This window comes from Orcinus orca, chromosome 2, assembly GCF_937001465.1.
Source record: "Orcinus orca chromosome 2, mOrcOrc1.1, whole genome shotgun sequence".
NCBI lineage: Eukaryota > Metazoa > Chordata > Mammalia > Artiodactyla > Delphinidae > Orcinus > Orcinus orca.
Window position 1 is genome coordinate 190,445,150 of NC_064560.1, and position 18,665 is coordinate 190,463,814.

At 56.1% G+C, this 18,665-nt stretch overlaps 1 protein-coding gene across 4 annotated transcripts in view; it reads right to left on the reverse strand.

Moving 5' to 3' along the window:
- The window catches only part of ITPK1 (inositol-tetrakisphosphate 1-kinase), a 162,968-nt gene extending 144,530 nt beyond the window's left edge, over positions 1–18,438 (reverse strand). The window contains exons 1-2 of one of the 4 annotated variants that reach the window (XM_033419169.2): positions 18,306–18,438; positions 17,602–17,833 (exon numbers count right to left, since the gene is read on the reverse strand). In XM_033419169.2, the coding sequence (XP_033275060.1) occupies positions 17,602–17,696 (95 nt within the window). In that variant the 5' untranslated portion in view covers positions 17,697–17,833; positions 18,306–18,438. Of the gene's footprint in view, positions 1–17,601; positions 17,873–18,305 lie in introns of those variants that run through there. The other 3 variants (XM_033419191.1, XM_004262353.4, XM_033419183.2) reach the window with 3 other exon arrangements.
- Positions 18,439–18,665: the final 227 nt, after the last annotated feature.

Consider the following 18,665-nt stretch of genomic DNA (forward strand, 5'->3'; position numbering starts at 1 on the left):
CCATCGTCTATTGTACTTTATTTTCAGGTGGGGTAACATCATTGGGATTATGTTTTAAGTCCTTAGCATTTTTGCCAGCAGGCAGGGGACAGGGTAGGGAATGATGACACTTTTATTATCTTTTAAGATATTTGGTTTATGAAAAGGAAAATTAAACTATAAATACATGATCATATTGATTATGTAAGTCCTTAGCATTTAAGGATCATACTAAATTACATATGAACTATGGCTGAGATGTTCTTCAAAATAATACGAGGGAAATAAATAAAACAAGATGAGCCATAAGTTAATAATGGTTAATACTTGGTATGGGGGGAGGGAGTTCATTTTATTATTCTTTCTTTTATACATGTTGGAAATGTTCATAATAAAATTTCATAAAAATTTTTAAAAGATCACTCTAAAGACTGTAGCGGGACTTCCCTGGTGGCGCAGTGGTTAAGAATCCACCTGCCAATGCAGGGGACACGGGTTTGAGCCCTGGTCTGGGAAGATCCCACATGCCGCAGAGCAACTAAGCCCGTGCGCCATAACTACTGAGCCTGCGCTCTAGAGCCCACGAGCCACAACTACTGAGCCTGTGCTCTAGAGTCAGCAGAGAACAACTACTGAGCCCAGGTGCCACAACTGCTGAAGCCCATGCACCTAGAGCCCGTGCTCCACAACAAGAGAAGCCACTGGAATGAGAAGCCCGCGCACCGCAACGAAGAGTAGCCCCCACTCGCTGCAACTAGAGAAAGCCCGTGAGCAGCCAAAGATAAATAAATAAATAAATGAGTTTATTTCTTTATTTTTTAAAAAAGACTGTAGCAACATGGAATTAGTTTACACTACAAGGCTGTGTAGAGAAAGCAAAAATCAAAAAGCTACCCATACAATGTTTTCAACTCTGCAACTTTAGATACAAAAAAGGAACTAGACGTGGTGGGGTGAGGAGTAGAGGAATGATTTGTCTCTTCAAATTTTGCTTTCATGGTGTTACACTGTCTTTACAGAGGACCAAAAATGCCAAGAGAAAAGATGACGTTCTTTCATTTCCTTCAGCTGGGACTCAGCATGAGTGAGGGGCTGGCTGGTGGGGGACCCTACCCAGAAGCACGTGGGGCTGGGAAGGAGGAAGACTCTGACGGAAGCAGCTGAGGAAATCCAGACTTGGCGGAGCTAGAGAGGACCCCCTCCCCCCACCAACCGGCCCCAGCAAGAGTGCTGGGTTAGGAGGTTATCAACCAAGATTGGTCCTTCCCAGTTTAAGGGGCCACACCAGCTACCCCTTCCTTTGACCAGTTTTGAGATCACAGATGATATTCAGCTCTCTAAATATTCATCTCTAGGCAGAAAAAAAAATTATTTGGGGAAGAGCGTAAATTATAATCAGATCCCCCATCACGTGTCAGAGACCACGTCCACCAATTCAGCCATCACCTCCTCTGATCCCCCGAACTTCCCAGCTGGGTGCTAATGTGCCCACTTTACAGACGAGGAAAAGGAGGCCCATCACCTGCCCCAGGTCAGTCATGCCCTGGGCACTGGGGCTGGGTTCAGGAGCCAGCGGCAGGCCTGGACCAGCACACCTGTTGGCTTCCTTCCAGGCAGCACCTCCACTAAGGGCCACATGTATGTGGGGCAGGAGGTAGAGACCCACACACACTGAGGACCCCCAGCCTTAGATGGATGGCAACCCCTGTACAACCTCTGTCAGGTGAGATGCTACTGACTGAATGTTTGTGTCCCCCCAAAATTCATGTTAAAGCCCTAACCCCCAACGTGATGGTATTGGGATGGGGGGGGCTTTGGGGAGGTACTTAATGTTAGATGAGGTCATGAAGGCAGAGACCCCACAATGGGATTACTGCCCCTACAAGATGAAAAGACCAGAGCTCTCTCCCCGCCACGTGTGGACACAGAGAGAAGGTGGCCATCTATGAACCAGGAAGTGGACCCTCATTGGGAATCAAACTGGCAGGCACCTTGATCTCGGACTTCCCAGCCTCCAGAACTGTGACAAATAAACGTCTGCTGTTTACGGTGCCCAGCCTATGACATTTGTTACGGCCGCCCAGGCAGACTAAGGGAGAAGGCAAACCATGAGCCCCGGGGCAAGCCTGGAACCCCCAAGAGAAACTGACAAGGGGTCTTTTTCAAGCCTGAGGTTGTACTAAAACAGAAGAGTAAAGCTATGTTCATATAGTATTTCCTAGGCAATGACAGTTCAACATCTGTACAAGTATAGAATCACCCATAAGCTGTATGAAACGAAAAACAAAAGGTAATTGTATGAGAGCATGGATAATGGCCATCACTGTTTCAGAAACAAAAAAGGGGGCTGTGCATGTGTGTGTGTGTGCGTACACAAGTGTCTGAGAGGACAGGCGAGAATGTGGTAACACGGCGGCCTCCAGGGCCTGGGGTGAAGTGTAAGGGAGACCGAGTTTTCACTGCACGCTCTTAGGTGTGGTTTAAATTTTGATCACGTACATTATTCTTTTTTAACAAAAGCTTTTTAGTGCTATTCACAAGTCAGATGTAAACCTGCCCACAAGAAACTATGGAATTTTCATGCAGACAAGTCACTGACCTGCTCCGGCTTGGTTTCTGTTTTCAAGTGCTGTTTTTAATCAGCTGATAAACTGAAATGACCCCTCCTCGCAGCCTCACATAACAGACCTGAGGAGCTGACAACTCGGGCCCAAACGGCAGTCCGACCAGCTAAACCAGAAGTATTCGCTCCCTGGGACCTCCGAGTTGGGGGCCCTCAAACAGGGACTCTGATGAAGGCCACACAGCTTGACAGTGAGAATGAATGAGACAGACGTGAGCTTCCTGACCCGGCTGCTTCATCACACAGCCCCAGGAAGCTACCGGGGGGCTGACCGATGTCAGTCCAGGCCTGCAGTCCACGGTGGCCACAGCAAAGGGGAGGGCCCGGGACAGCCTTCCCTTACACTGTTTTCCCACCACCACTACCTCTATCTACCTGCCACCAAAGGCCACGCCACTAACAAGAACCGCTGGCCTATGACAATTGGGGAACACCCAAGTAGAGGCACCCGGCAGGCAGGGCAAGGGCACTGAGCAGGGCACCCACCGGCTTCTCCAGGGGTCCTTGCTCCCCCACTGGTTCCAGAAAGGAACCATCAGGGACCAAAACCCCTCACCAGGCCCTACCACCCTGAGCCTTCTCCCGGCCTCCAGCCCTGCCCCTTCGCCAGGGGCCCTCAGGACTGGGGCCCTGAGGTGTGCAGGGCCTGGGTGTGTGGCCACCAGTCACTTCCTCCCCTTCCAGGAGGAACCACTCCCAGCAGGCCTGCTCGGGTGCGGGAGAGCAGGCAGGAGGGCCCGCGTCCCGCGCTAATGCTCCCCTCGGCGGGAGGACTGAGCCCCCAGGCCAAAGTTCACAGCAGCGAAATCCCGCAGGCTCCCGGGAAAAAGGCACCCAAACATTCCCCGGCATGCATGGGGCAGGGCCAGACGGCAACAGGGCGACGGCGTGTTTACGTAACGCAAGACTGTCTCACCCCAAACACTCGGTGTCAAAACAGCCTCTGCCCAAGGCCCCAGACCCCATCCCTCAAGGCAGGGTTACATAAGCCCTTCCTCCAGGATGCCCCTGCGTGACCACTGGGCTCAGGGCCCTCAGAATCTGCCTGCGTCCGACTGGCCGTGGGAATGAACCAGCTCGGGTTTGTTTGAGGGGAAAGAGGAAGCCAGGGGCCCAGCCTCAGGCTCTCACTCGTGGAGGTGGCCGTCACTCCCCCCCTGGGAACAGTGCCCTGGCCCCGGAGCCCAGAACCAGGGAGTATCCCCACTTCCCCTGGCTGCCCAGCGGCCAATCCCACTGTCTTCAGGGCAGTCCCCAGCTTCCCGCGTGGGGTCCACCCAGCCCACACGCAGATCACGTGGTAGGGAACGGGGCACTCCCCCGGCCCCAGCACCTGGCTGACATCTATGTGGCCCAGGCTGACCTACGTCCCAGGTGGAGGGAGGGCCTGAAGCCACCAGCCCGGGTCTGCATCCCGGTCCTGCCACCGACCAGCTGTGACCCTGGGCTAGTTATTTAACCTCTCTGTGCCTTCACTCCTTCTGTTAGGAAACAGGGGTACTAAAAGCCCACACCCTCATGGGGTGTAACGCAGCTCAAAGGAGATAACACACAAGGAACTCGGCACTCAGAATAAAGGTCAGTTGTGAGGACTCACCTTGTATCACGTGGGCCTGAGAATGGAGCCACACGAGGGAGGCCAGGGACCCAGAGAGACTGGGTCCCGAGGACACCACGAGAGCCCCTGAATCCACCTATACCTGAAGCCAGACCTCTGCATGGAGTTACCACTTACAGGAGCCCCTTTATTACTGAACCCAGTTGGCACTGAGGCTTCTACTGAAACCAAGACACTGCTGCCACTTGCAGAAATCAGTCAGACAATCGCTCTTCTGCTCAGATCATTAACTTCATCCCAGCAACTCTCCACGTCTGTTGGTTGATTGAGAGAGAGAAGCCTGGAGGACACGGCTGCCCCGGCTGCCCCACTGGGTCCTCCGGCAGTCCCACTGGGTCCTCCGGCAGTGAAGACAGATTTGCAGGCACCTGGCCAGTCCTCAGGTCTCACTCCCAGGGGAGTCCCCATTCCCCCCACCCCAGAACTGTCCATGTCCCATATGCCTACCCGCCCAGTCCCCCGCCCTTCCCAGGGGAGCAACCCAAATCCAAAGAGCTTACCCTTTTGGCATTCCTGGCAAGGTTGGAGGAAGGACAGGAAAGACCACCAGGCTGGGGTCCTACCCCCAACTGCCTGGGCCCAGGAACCAAAAGAACTCATCCTGGACGAGGCGGGGTCTGCCAACAATGGTTCAGAATGGAACAGAAAAGAATAGACCCTGGCCTCACATCCGACCTGCGGTTCCCCAGAAGACAGAGGAGAAGCACCTGTGGGCTCCAGGGCTCAGAACCAGCACATCGGGCCGATCCCCTGTGTGCACGAACCATCAAGGCTGGACTCTCTGAGCTGCAAATCCTCACCTGCAAGGACCCCTTCTGGCTCCAAGGTTTTGGGAAATTCCTCCTCTCAGGTGGCGGACCTCCGCATCTCACCAGCAGGGGAAGTTTACTCTCCATCACCCATCGACACAGAGGGCGTGACTACAGGTTGGGGGCGTGAAGGGCAGCCCTCCCCTGCTTCTGTCAGAGATGGCCTCTGGCCTGAACAAGAAAGGAGCAAGTTTGTGTGCTGAGCCCCTCCTGTGCGCACGCACGAGGCTGACTCTTATCAAGGAGGAAATTAAGGCCCGGAGAGGGGCCAAAACACACCCCGGTCACCCATCCAGTAAGAGGCTGGGTCAGCCTTCACATCCCACCACTGACCAAGATACACACAGTCCCTGGGACATCACAAGGAATCCAGCACAGCGCTACCTAAGCGGCTTCCGAAACTCAGCTTGCCCATCTTCTTCCCAGATGTGAGGGCTGCTTGGACATAAGCTCCTCGTCAACAGCTCCATCACCCCTCAATGGCTGACTCTGAATAACAGAGTTACCAGTTGCCCACCAAGAGCCAGGCTCTGCGCTACAAAAGACTCAAGCTGCCTCAGCTCACCCAATCTGCAGAACTATTCTGCTGCAGGTTGGTAGAAAACTCCCATTTCAGGTATAGAAACGAAAGCCTCAGAGAGGTGAGGTGACTTGGCCCAAAGTCACACAGCCAGAACCCAGCACCCCAGCCTGCAAGTTCCTGCTCCGGATCTCGAAGCTCTTTCACAAGCATCCCCCCACTTCTGAAGCCAAGGAATGGCTCCAATGAGAATGTTCCCAAGAGCCTTCCAGGCTTTTGGGGTCTTTCCAAGGTGCTTCCAAAACCCTCTACCTTCAGTAGAAAAAGCACCAAGGTTCCCCAAGGTGACCCCAAAAAGGGACATGCATGGCAATTTAAACAGAAGAGTAGGCCATGGGGCCTCATCCACGTAGGCTCAGAGGATTTCAAGGGAGGCACGTGTGAGGCGGGAATGGCAGGCTCCTGGGAATCTGAATGACGCTGTCTGGATAGAGCACGTCGCAAACTGGGCAGCCCAAACTCCGCATCCACAGGACGGACGGCAACGCTGCTGAAAGGTGACTCAGCTGATACCCAGCCTGAGTGGACACCAACGGAGCCAGCACCTAAATTTCCTGACTCCAGGCAAGCCATGCATCCAATTGAAATTGAAAACGAAAAGGAGAAAAGTTAAAAACTAAAAGGCACCGAGGACGGGTCATTAGAAAAGAGCTCAGACAAAAGGAAAGCCATCCTTTCATCCTCTGCCTTCGTTTACAAAGAAAGAAACTCTTAATGGTCAAGGGTCGGAGCTTTAGATTCACAGAAAGTGCTGTTCAAATCGCACCCCCAGGAGTGACCAGCTATGAAACCCGGGGAAGGTCCCTGACCCTCTCTGAGCCTGTTTCCGCGTGTGCACTGGGAGCCCTAAAGCACAGGGTCAGGCCTGTGGCTGGAGCTCCAGAATCGGGAGCTACTGTCATGCGCAGGGCTCAGCTGTTCTCGTAACCCTGGAAATGACGCCACGGCATCCACGGCCTCAAGCCACGGACCCCACTGCCCGCTCCATGCCAGGGCAGCCACAGCAGCTCCCCCAAGGGAATAAGCACATTCCTCACCAGCAGGGGCACCGAGGCCCAGAGGCTCAGGCAGCGAGGCTCTGAGCAACCAAACCTCCTTAGGCACAGGCCACGCCTTGCTGCGCCCGGTTCAAAGTGCAGGCTGGGGGGGGCTTGGGGGCTGATTCCGCAAGAAGCCGAACTCCTTCCCGACAGGACCCTGGAGCCCCTGCCCAGAACTGCCCACAGGGAGGCGGGAACAGATCTCTGACAGAATGGCCTGAATTCCTTTGCTTTTCAAGGATCCCACAGTGAATGTTAGGACGTTTAGAATAAAATCTTAAAGAATATAAGCTTTAGCGTCAACAAGGCCAGGTTCAAATCCAAGCTGCCCCACCTACTAGCTCTGCATCTTCCTTCTGGGCCTCTGTAACACGGGCTGGGGAGCAAAGAGGAAACCCCATCCACAGAGAAACCAGGAGACATTCCTCAGAAAGACGCCCAGGGTCCCGGGAGGACGGGAAACAGCACAGCAGCCCCTGGGGACTCACAAATACCCCCCCACACACATGCCCCCTTCTCTCCTCTCCAAGGCCCCGCCCATCCCCCCTAGAGAACAGAAAGAGAGCCACACACAACCTGCAGCGCCCTGCTACCACCCTCCCCTCCATGGGACCCAGCCCAATGCACTGCGAGGAAGAGCCTTCCGCGGCCCCAGGCCACCCCCGGGGTGCTCACTGCTGCACAGTCCACAGCACCCGAACTCATCCACCGGGAAGCGGGGTGCCTAGCAACCTGCACTGGGACGAGGGCCCCAGGGAGGGCTCCAGAGGTTTCCACACCCCAGCCCTCGACTGTTGGATGGATAAAGGGCGTGAGGCAGAAATGAAAGCAAAACTGCCACAGGGGCCTCCACTCTGCAGCCACCTACCACCCACAGCCCCTCCCAGGAAGCAGTGAGCTGAGAGGCTGGGGGCATGTCCTGGGCACAGGCGCTGGAGGTCCCCCACACCAGAAAAGGATAGGGGAGCCGGGCAGGGAGGCTCTCTGCCTGCCCTGGGCTGGGGGCTCCACCAGAGATGTGTCAAAGGCCCCAGACCCTGGCCTGGCCGGGTAGGAGGGCGTGGGAGGTGGCCCACGGGGAGGGGGAGTCCTGTCACATCCGAAGCACCTGCCATGCTCAGCAGCCCTAGAGGTGGGTGTACTATGCCCGCTTTACAGATGGAGGAGCAGAGGCCTGGGGAGGCGGAATGGCTTGTCAGTCATCTACAGTCAATCAGGCAAGTCTCGTGCTCCAAGTTTACAGACATCTCACCACCCACCACCCCTCTGGGCCCCAAAACTGCACACAGACGATGCTCAGAAAAGAATGCCTTGGTTTTCTTCTGAAACTGGGTATCAGTCCAATGGTACCAAGATGTCACGTTCAAGACGGAGATAAAAGCCACCTGGCAGGGTAGAAACAGCAGGGTTCCAAGAGTCAGGGAGCCCCGAGGGTGAATCCAAGCTCTGCCACTCACAGCTGAGTGAGTAGGCAAGTCATCACACCTCTCCCCAGGCCTCGGTGTTCTCATCTAGCAAATGGAGATATGCTGTCTTGGAGAGTAGATTCCCGACCTACAACAGCGCCCGGCCCGTGGTAAGTTCTCCCTGTGCTCTGAAATCTGGTATGAGCCACTGATCCAGGAGGGAACAGGAGGGAACTTCAACACAGCCCTTCGGAAGCGTGGAGGGCCTCCTGGACAAGCCCCCGGTTCTGGTTTCATGGCTCAGAGGCTCTAAGACCCGAGCAGGCCGGAGCCTGATGAGGAGCCCATGGGTTTGCAGACTAAGCTGCAGAACAAGGCACCGCAGGCTGTGCTCCAGCCTCTGCTGCGGGCCCTGGCCCGATGCTCAGCGTGCACCTGGCTGAGCCGGTCCCCAGGAATGTCTCCGGTGCAAAAACTAGCTCCTCCCCAGCCTCAGGATCCATCTCTAAGGAACTTCGGTGCAAACCAGCAGCCAGAGGCCAGACATTTTTAAAAGGGGAAACAGGACTGCCCACAAGGTAGCAACCAGCAGGCAGGGAAGCTGGCTGGGCAGCCTGGTGCCCCTGCCTTGCCCCCCTCCCGTGTGGTGAGGCTCAAACGAGGCAGCAGATGGCGAGTGCCTCACCAGAGTTGCCCAGGGTGGGCTCCGGGGAACACGAGTCCCGCACAGGGACCCCGCGAACAGACCAGCCTGGGAACCTTTACATCCCAGGTGCCCTCCTGGGAAGCCCCTGTCCCAGCGGAGCCCCACAGTAAGGAAGCTGCCTTTGCCTGTTTCACTCAGCGTCAAACGTGCCTGACGGCTCGGGGGTGAGGCCTAGTAACACTGTTCGGGAAATGACAGTGTCCATTTCCCAGAAGAATCAGCAGAGCACTTGTTAAGAGGAGGCTCCCAGACCCTTTCCCTGGAGAATTTTAAGGGGGAGGGGGTGGACTCAAGGATACGTTTTTCCCTGGTGCCCCCAGTGCTTCTTTTGTTGGGCGAGTTCAGCAAACACTGGCCTGGAGGAAGGTAAATGAGTGTAAAAGAGAGCAAGCATCCTTCCCCCCACTCCCTGGGCACCTGAGGCCTAACCTGAGCTTTAGGAAAGGTCAGCTGGCCTAGGGCCTACCAGGGCCATAGGGTCCCACACCCATCCTCGCCCCAGCCCCCCAAAGCCCAGAACTGCTCATTCCTGAACACAAAGTCTGGACTGAATGAGGCCAGAGGGGAGCATCTGTCCTCCTGTCTGGCCCCCAGAGCACAGTTGCAGCCTCAGGTGGAGGAAGGTTCCAGGGCCACCCCCCTGGTCCCCTGTCACACTGTCAGGGAACAATGCTACTGCAGGACACCCTGCTGCCTCCTTTGACCACTGCCTGTCTAATGTGGAAACTGGCCTGCTCTTCCCTAGACGGCTGCCCTCGGTCCTCAGGGAACCCAGGGCCATGGCAGAGGTAGGCCAGGGCGTGTGACCTCCGGGCAGCAGACCTCACCCGCCCTGTAGCTCTTTAGCTCCTAGAGGAACAGGCACTCGCCCCTCATTAAACGTCGCCTCCTCAGAGAGGCCTTCTCTGGCTGCATAGTGCTGAAGTGGCTGCAGCTGCTCCCGTCATGGCTTTTTCCCACCTGCAGGCTTCCTGGCTCTAGTTCTACCTCGCAGCGTTTTACACGTATCTGTGGGCTGGTTTCCCTTCATCTCCTTACCAGGGGCAGGGGGGCAGGGAGCGGCACCAGCACAAGGCAAGCCAGGGTGGACGCTCGGGACTTGCTGAGTGAATGAAGGAATGAAGGAATGCAGCCAACGGTCTCCTCCCTGACCTGGGACCTACCACCTTCACCCTGGGTCTTCCTTCCTGGCCCAGAGCACTCCAGAGTCACAGGTAGCTTTGGCTGAGTCACAGGGACACAGAAAAGGCTTCCAAAACCCTCCAGTCAGTTCCTTCCTCCACTAACAGATGCTCTCTTGAGCCCCTACTGTGTGCCCTGGTACAAGCACTGGGGCTTCAGCAGGGAACACAACTGTCAAAGTCTCGACCTTTATGGAACCAACTTTCCAAAGGAGAGACAGACAATAAGCAGAGGGAAAGAACACGGGCAGCCAGGGGGCACTAAGGGTTTAGGATCCTGAGCAAAAGGAAAGAAAAACAAGGCATCTCCCAGAAGCCATCTTTGGGAGGGACTTTGGCCTGTGTGTCCTGCTTCTCCCTCCGGGGCAGCTGGCGGCTTAGCAGAGTCTACCCAGCGGGCTCTGACGGCAGGGCTGCTGGGAACACCAAGGGCAGTTAACAGGGTGGGCACCCCGCACCCACGGGCCTGGGAGGGAAGGGGACAGGAGTCCGGGGATCCTTCACAGAATGATTCTCAAATCGGCACAGCCAGTGACAGATCCACCCCCCTGAGCCCTAAAAATGGGGCACCCCCGGGAGCTGTCAGCCCGTCAGGCCGACGCAATCCTGCCCATGAGGCCCAGCTGGGGAGGCACAGGCCACAAGGGCAGCTGCTTTCTGAGGGCAGCTGGGAGCAGGCAAGACAAAGCAGCAGGCGGAATTCAAACAGCCCAATGGGAACGGCCTCATTCACGGCTCCAGAGGAAGCGCTGTTTGAAAAGAGGCTTCAGCAGGCAGCGGGGAGGGCACGCTGGTCTTGGAGTGGGGCGAGGGCCCCCTCCCGCGACCCCTACCACATCCCGCTGTGTCACCTTGGACAAGGCACCGCACCCTGCCTGGGCTTCCCTGGGGAGCACGGCACTCTCCCCTAAGCAGGCCACACACCCAGGCCAGGTCCCTGAGGGCCAGCGGAGGGGGAAAGGTCGGGATGGGCCCCATTCACGCACCAAGAGGGAAGGGGTTTAAGACCGCGGCCTTGCCAGGGAGGGAGTAGGTGCTCAGGTCCTGAATGATGATTTGCTTTCTAAATGAATCTTACTTTCTATAAAGGAGGTACCAGAACATTCCCTCAAAAAGCTAGCTTACCAGCTGAATTCAAAATACAAGTAGGAACAGAAACCCTATTGACATCCCACTGTTCAGGAACTGCACTCATGCAGCACTTCACTAAGCACTTACTGAATGCCCCAAACCTGCTAAATCACGAGGGGGACATAACCCGTGGAGGCAGGAGGGCCCAGGGGTTAGGATGGGAGGCCCCAGCCTGATGCACCAGCGGGCCCAGCTCTGCCCCACGCCTGCCCAAGCACAGCCAGCGCCGCCTACATGAACTCAATCTCACCGTCATAAGAGAAATGCAAACCAAAGTGCCATTTCTCATCCATGTGTGTGGCCAAGATCAGAAATATCTGTCCACGAGCTGCGCCGGGGAGGGTGTGCGTGACAGGCCCTCCCATGCGCTGCCATCTGTGAGCAGTGCCCTGTCCTGGTGAGTGGTTTCAGAACTGCCACGAAGAAGTAAAATGCCTCTGCCCTTTGACCCAGGGCTCACTCATCTAGCAATGAGCACTCAGGCGATGGGGCAGGGCACTCCCTGCCCCACTGTCCACACTGGCAGAAGCCAACCACAGGGCAAGAAATACGGTCCACTGTTCTAAGATCTGGACCCCAGAGCCGTTAAAGAAACGAGGCAAGTGATACAGAACTGTCTCCAAAGGAGCAGTGATGTTCAATTTTTCTAAGACACGGTGTTCCGTGAAAGGAGTCGAGGGCAGAACGATATGGGCGGAAGAGACCCCCACACACAGGCACCCTGTGTTTTGCACAAAACACCTCGAGAGAGGGGGCAGGGGCAATATAGGAGTAGGGGATTTTTTTTACAAAAGGTTATTATGGGATTATATCAAATCATATGTGTGAAACTTGTGAAAGTTGTAAAGCACTACAGAATTTCAAGAATCTTTCATTCAATTAAAAAAAAAAAAAGTTAAAAAGGAAAAAAAAAAAAAACACCTCCAGAGAAAGAGACTGCCAAGAACACATGTCCCTGAGTGACCGGAACTCAAGAACAAGAAGGAAACGGACTGACTTTTCATTGTGTATTTTGAGTCCTTTTCATTGTGTATTTTGAATCCTCTGGGTTTTATTTTAACATATGCATGTATTTAATATTCAAAAAGATAAAACAATAAATGTTAATGAATAACAGCACCATGATTGCTCATGGAGACTCTTGGCATTTTCAGGAAACCCGGCACAACCTCCTCTTGAATCTCAGAACTTAAAAAAAAGGGAAGTATCATCTGGCATTAATGTAATTTTCTCAGGCTCCCCCATCCATAAAATAGGTGAGGACAGCAGCCCCGCCCCCCAAGGGGCTGTAAGAGTCCCACAGGCCGGGTGTGAAGGGAGATGCTGGGAGGCACCAGGCAGGGGAGCCCCTCCTTAGCCGTGCCCGCTGGACCCACACACACCCACACCCAGGCAGGATGAGCAGTCAGCATCCCTCCCGGACTTCAGGGTCACTCAAAAACTGCCCAGGCCGGGGACACTGCAAATGCCAAAGATCTGGGAATAAAAAGGCATTCGTGGGCAGAAGCCCACTCCCCCCTCACCAAGGACGGCAACCATCGTTCACAGAGCTCCAGGCACAGTATGCATCTGTATACGGACGTTTTTAAGGCTCATAACCCTGAGCTAATACTGTCATTATCCTCACTTTAAAGATGAGGGCACTGAGGATGCCCAGGGTCACATGCCCAGGGTCACATGGGTGGCCTGTTGTAGACCCAGGCCTGGGACCCAGGCAGGCTCATCCACAGACAGCAGCACCCAGATGGCCGTCTTCTCCTGTGGGAAGCCCAGTTCGCTCCCTCGGAAGCTGTTGGAAAGTGTTTACTTGCAAGGCTGGGTATGGACAGTCCCGATGCACAGCTGCAAAGAAAACCTAAGTCAGCACCTCTTCCCACCTCCACGCCCCCAAAACGGTGCCAGATCCAGACACGAAGACAAACAGAAAAATACCCACTCACAGACCAGCAGCACTTAACCTAGGAAAAGGTTCTCCATCCTCCCCACTATGAATCTCCCAAAAGAATCCCGGCACGGAATAATGCTAAACCAGCCCAGCAAAAACGAACCTTCTGGATTCCTTCATTTAAAGAAAGGAATGGGGACTTCCCTGGCAGTCCAATGGTTAAGACTCCGCACTTCCACTGCAGGGGGTGCGGGTTCGATCCCTGGTCGGGGAACTAAGATCTCACGTGCCACGCAGCAAAAAATAAAAGAAAATAAAAATAAAGACAGGAATGTAGGCCCTGAGGGGCCCTGAGGGGAAGGGATGGCCTGGGGGTACCCTGGAGGCCAGGGTACTGTTAACACCAAACTCCCAGCTCCCTCCTTCTGGGCTCTCCAAGAGCCCAGGCCTAAGCTGGGCAAAGAACTTCTTAATAAACAAGGCAGCCACATCCCCAGGTGTAGAGACCTGGGGTCTGGGCTCAGGGAAGCCCTCCACTCTGAATGCAATTCCCTCATATGCCCCAAGCCTCAGTTTCCCCATTCTGCCACCCTGAGCTACAGGGAGGATGATGTGAGATGAGGTTCCAGCATTAAAAAGTCAGGTAGGGCTTCCCTGGTGGCGCAGTGGTTGAGAGTCCGCCTGCCGATGCAGGGGACACGGGTTCGTGCCCCGGTCCAGGAAGATCCCACATGCCGCGGAGCGGCTGGGCCCGTGAGCCATGGCCGCTGAGCCTGCGCGTCCGGAGCCTGTGCTCCACAACGGGAGAGGCCACAACAGTGAGAGGCCCGCGTACCGCAAAAAAAAAAGTCAGGTAACACGACAGTAAAGACAGACAGAGGTTCACCCACGTTCTACACCAAAATGCTTTGTGATGTCCTGCGCCTTTCTACCACCTCCTGCAACACAAGTTCAGCCGCAGGAAAGAGGAGTGGGGGGGGTGAGGCGTTGGAAGGCTGACACAGAAAACGCGGACAAAGGGAACCAGGTCAGCCAGCCTTTCCACACGGGGCACCGTGGAGAACTAAGAAAACTAAAAATTAAAAAATCACCCAACATGCACTTCCCTGGTGGCACAGTGGTTAAGAATCTGCCTGCCAGTGCAGGGGACACGGGTTCGAGCCCTGGTCCGGGAAGATCCCATATGCCGCGGAGCAACTAAGCCTGTGCGCCACAACTGCTGAGCCCGCGGGCCTAGAGCCCATGCTCCACAACAAGAGAAGCCACTGCAATGAGAAGCCCGCTCACCGCAACTAGAAAAAGCCCGCGCACAGCAATGAAGACCCAACGCAGCCAAAAAAAAAAAAAAAAATTACCAGACATTTCCAACTAACAGCTTTACTTCTCTGCTCCCCACCTGAAGTTCCTTCTGGACTTCTCAAAAAGGCACAAAGGGAGACGTGAGGGAGCTGCAAGCGTGCTCCAGTGTGAGGAGAAGGGGAAGGGAGGTAGGAGGGTAAGAGAACACCAGAGCCGTCCCCATGGAGAAGGGAAGACACGCAGGAGAGGGGCGGGAACAAACAGTGCCACGAAAAACAAGCTGAGTCAAGGCCCATCTGTCGAGGAGCCAGAAAGCCCGTCCCATCGAGGTGCACCAGGGTCCAAAGGGTTGGCCCTCACGCCTGCTAAGGTGTCCCAGCGGGACCTGCTCCAACGGCCCACGGATGCCTGCAGCGGGTGATGACCCTCAGAGAGCAGACATTACACCTGCTGAGGCCACATCTCAGCCTTGCAAGGAAGTGTCTCCAAGACAAAACGGCAGCAGCTGGACCCCATGAAGATAATGAGGGGGTCCGCCCAATTGTCGGAGATGCCCAAGGAGAAAGGACTTGCTTTCCGTGTGGGTCTCAAGGTGCCCAGGTTGGATCCATTCTAGAAATTGAACAAAAGGAACAAAAGTACGGAGGCTGCTCCGTCTCATGCCATATCCCCGTCTGTAAAACAAAGGGGCTGGGGGGACTTCCCTGGCGGTCCAGTGGTTAAGACTCGGTGCTTCCATTGCAGGGGGCACGGGTTTGATCCCTGGTTGGGGAACTAAGATCCCGCAAGCCGGGCGGTGTGGCCAAAAAAAACAGGGGCATGGGAGCGGTGGGGGTCAGGGTGGGGGGGTTGGTGAGATGATCTCCCACACCCCTTCCTGCTCTAAGATTTTTACAAGGCCTAACTGACATTCGACTAAACAAACAACTCATCCCGATCCACTCAGGTCATCCTCTCTGCCACTGCCACTGCCCCAAACATTCGGAGCAGAGCCTCAAGCCATTTTCAAACATCTCTGGACTTCTTAACTGTGGAACTCACAGACAATTCATCACCCATCCAAATGGGAGCGCTGCACCCCCGGATTGTGAAAGTCAAACACAGGACAATGTCCATCTACACCCCCTTCTCGGCCACTGAAACTGCACCAGCATTCATATCAAACACGAGAGCAGCAAAGGACTCCGGCCACTCTCTCGAAGGTGGGAGTGTTTTGCACCCAGTACAAAAACGCGGCCACCAGGGGGCGCTGCCCTGAAAGTAATAAAGGAGAGAAGAAACAAAAATTCTTTTTGGTGTTTTCTTTTCCTTCCCAAGCTTAAGTGACAAAATATCTAAAGCACCCCTGATGAAAACACAAAGTGGGTTTCCTGAGGTTCTAGAATGACCCAGATGTTTCCCTTCCTCTCTTTGAAGCCCATTTGGCCAGAAGAACGCAACTAGACTTTGAACACAATAACCCCTTCAGAGAAATCAACACTCAGTGCTGGATTTCCCCCAGAACGGTTGACATCACGGCTTGCCCTGAAGCCCCCTCTTTAAAGACAGGAGGGTCCACGGGGAGGGAAAGCCAATCCGCAAGTCCAGCCTGAGGACCCAGCCACGAGTCTCGGCTGGAACTGTTTTGCGAGAGCCTCCTAATTACCAAGCAAAACATACCAACCAGATGACAAGCCTCATGCTTTAAGCTGCAGACACAGGATGACACAAATACAGAGACCTCAGGAAAAAGGGTGCAAGGTATCAGTGGGGATTTCCCAAGTCTTAGATGACTGCAGGGGGAGCTCGGGCACCTAACACCAGCACCAGACTTCGAGAACACGTCAAAGGGGCTTCTCCACATTTCTTCAGTGTCTAGGGCACATTTTCCACAAGTGTGCGTATCTGCGGTGCAATGTTCAATTGCCCCTTTTTGACGCTGCAAAAGTCTTCAGACCCACTTTCAAAGCTCTGGCTGCAAGTTCCTCCTGGTTTCCTTGTGAATTCCCCGGCCACTCGGCATGCCCTACTGACCATGAAAAGCTTACTTTCTCCTGGGGAAGCCAGCATGAGAGAAGGCAGCCAACTCCATCCCCAGACCAAGGGATGCAGAGCCAGGAGCTGTTTTATACAAGGTGCGCCCCTCTGGCGGTGGGGAGAAGAGCTCCTGGGGGGCTGGAACAAGGAAAAGGAGCAACAGGCCCGGGGGACAGGCATGAGGGGCACAGAGGTACTGCCAGGCCAGCCTGCGCGGGCCAGCTCAGACTGGCCACTTGCTCCACACACCAGAAGATAAGGAAACCCAATTGTTCAATTCATCTTTATGTTTGGTGACCCAACAGGGACAAAAATGCAAGTGGGACCCATTTTCGAGAATCAAACCTACCAAGTGGAGACACTGCATAACAAGGGTTTTCCCCCTAGAGTTTGCAAAAGGCTTGAGGAGCTTGATTCTCTCAGGCTTTCACTGAGAGCAGGATTTAACTAACAGCTTCTCAGAGGCAAAGCCACCGTGGTGGAACAAGGTGAGGCATACCTGACCCAAGACTGGATGCATCTGTAATGGACTAAGAATGCGATCTTATTAAAACACCCGGAGTCTCCCCCACTGAGGACCAGCATGGGGAGGTGGGGCGGGGGGGTGGAGCCCAGAGGGAGGAAAGCCATTCTACACCGCAAGCATCTACCCAGCACCTCCTCTGCACCAGCCACTCCCTAGCTGTGGGACCCGGGGCCAGGTACCCCATCTCTCTGCGGATAGATTCCCCTTCTTAGACACGTGGCCCTGAATCACCAACCCAGCCAATTCCCAAGGCTGGTGCGAGGCTCTAATGAGACAGCAAATCACATACATGCCAAGTATTGCTACTCGCTTCAAAGAGGCTTAATCCAGTGACATGCAATGACAGCTTCTTGCAAAGAGAGCTGCACCAGCGGGGCACATAGTAGGTGGTCCGCAAACATACAAACACTGGTGCCCTTCTCCATGAAGGGAAGCGGACGAAGGAAGAAAAACACTCCAGTCCAAAAGTAACCTCCAGCCACGGGCAGACAGCGTGGACCCCCCGATTTCCCAGGTCCCTCTGCCACCTTTAGCAGCGCTCCCACCGTGCCCTGGGGAGCCAGGGGTCTCCCCACCCGGGGTCCCAGTGCACCTGAGAGCGCTGGTCCGTGCCACACCGCCCATACTGGCCACTGCTTCTCTCGAACACAGCCGGCGGCCACCACCGCCACCTGGCTACTCGGACTCAGTGTCCCCGCGAACCGCTCCTTTCCGTTTCGCTCTAACCTCCCAAAACAGCCGCTGAGGCTGAACTGGGCTCAGGCCGGGGGTCCCCGGACGCCGGAGCCCCGTCCCTCCATACCTGCACAGCTCGGCGAAGGCCTGGAAATTCAGCTTCTTGATTTTCTTCTCGCTCAGCCAGTAGCCAACTCTCTTCCCTTTCAGAAAGGTCTGCATCTTCCTTTTCGGGCGGGGAGCTGGGGTCCGGAGGAAATCGCCCACAGCCCGAGTCTGGCGGCCCGGCGCGCGCCGCGAGCTTGCGGGCACCTCCTCCCGGCGGCGGGGACGCGGAACGGGGCTACGGGCGCGCAGTCCTGCCGGGAGGGGCGGGCCGGGGCGGGGCGGGCGCCCAGGCGGAGGGAGCGGCGCTCAGCGCGGCATTCCACTGGCTGCCGCCGCGTCGGGGCCGCCCGCGCCGCCGCCGCCCACGCCCCCGCCGCCAGCCGGGCTCCCGGCGCGCAAGTTCGCGAGCGCCAGGCCGGGCCGGGGAGGAGAGGAGGGAGGCCCTCCCTCGCCGGCGCCGCCCAGCCCACCGCCCTCCCGGCGCTCGAGACCGAGAAACACGCCCTCCAGCGGCGGCCACGGCGGATCGCCCCCGCGCTCTGGCTGCGCGCCGCCCCCGAGTTCCTCCTCCTCTCCCTCCCTCTCGCTCTCGCCCGCGGTCCCCACTCCGAGTCCCCGGCGGCGCGTTCGGCCGATCTGACCCGGGCGCGTGCCCTTCCCGGCGCGCTCGGACCCCGGCGTGGCGCACGCGGCCGCCCACTCCCCGCGCCCAGTCGTCCTCACCCGCCGCTGCCGCCACTTCCTCCTCGTCCCCGTCCTCGGCCTAGCCCGCAGCCCGCCGGCGCCGCCGTGCTGACCCGGCCGGGCGGCCCGCTGGACCCCGCCGGGGCGGAGGAAGCGCGGCCGCGGCGGCCGCTAGGGGGCAGCACCGCCCGCCGCCTCTTAAAGGCGCCGCGCCTTCCCCCGTCTAGTCCTTTGGTGCGTGTTTGTGTCGAGGCTCTGGCTGTTGAACTTGGGGACTGAGGGCGCGGGACTGAATTTAGGGCAGCCCTTGCCAAGTGCTTTTACTTTTTAAAGAAGCGAGAGGAGTCGTGGTGTGGGCATTTTCTGCTTGTCCTTTGGGAGTGATCGAGCCACTGAGTT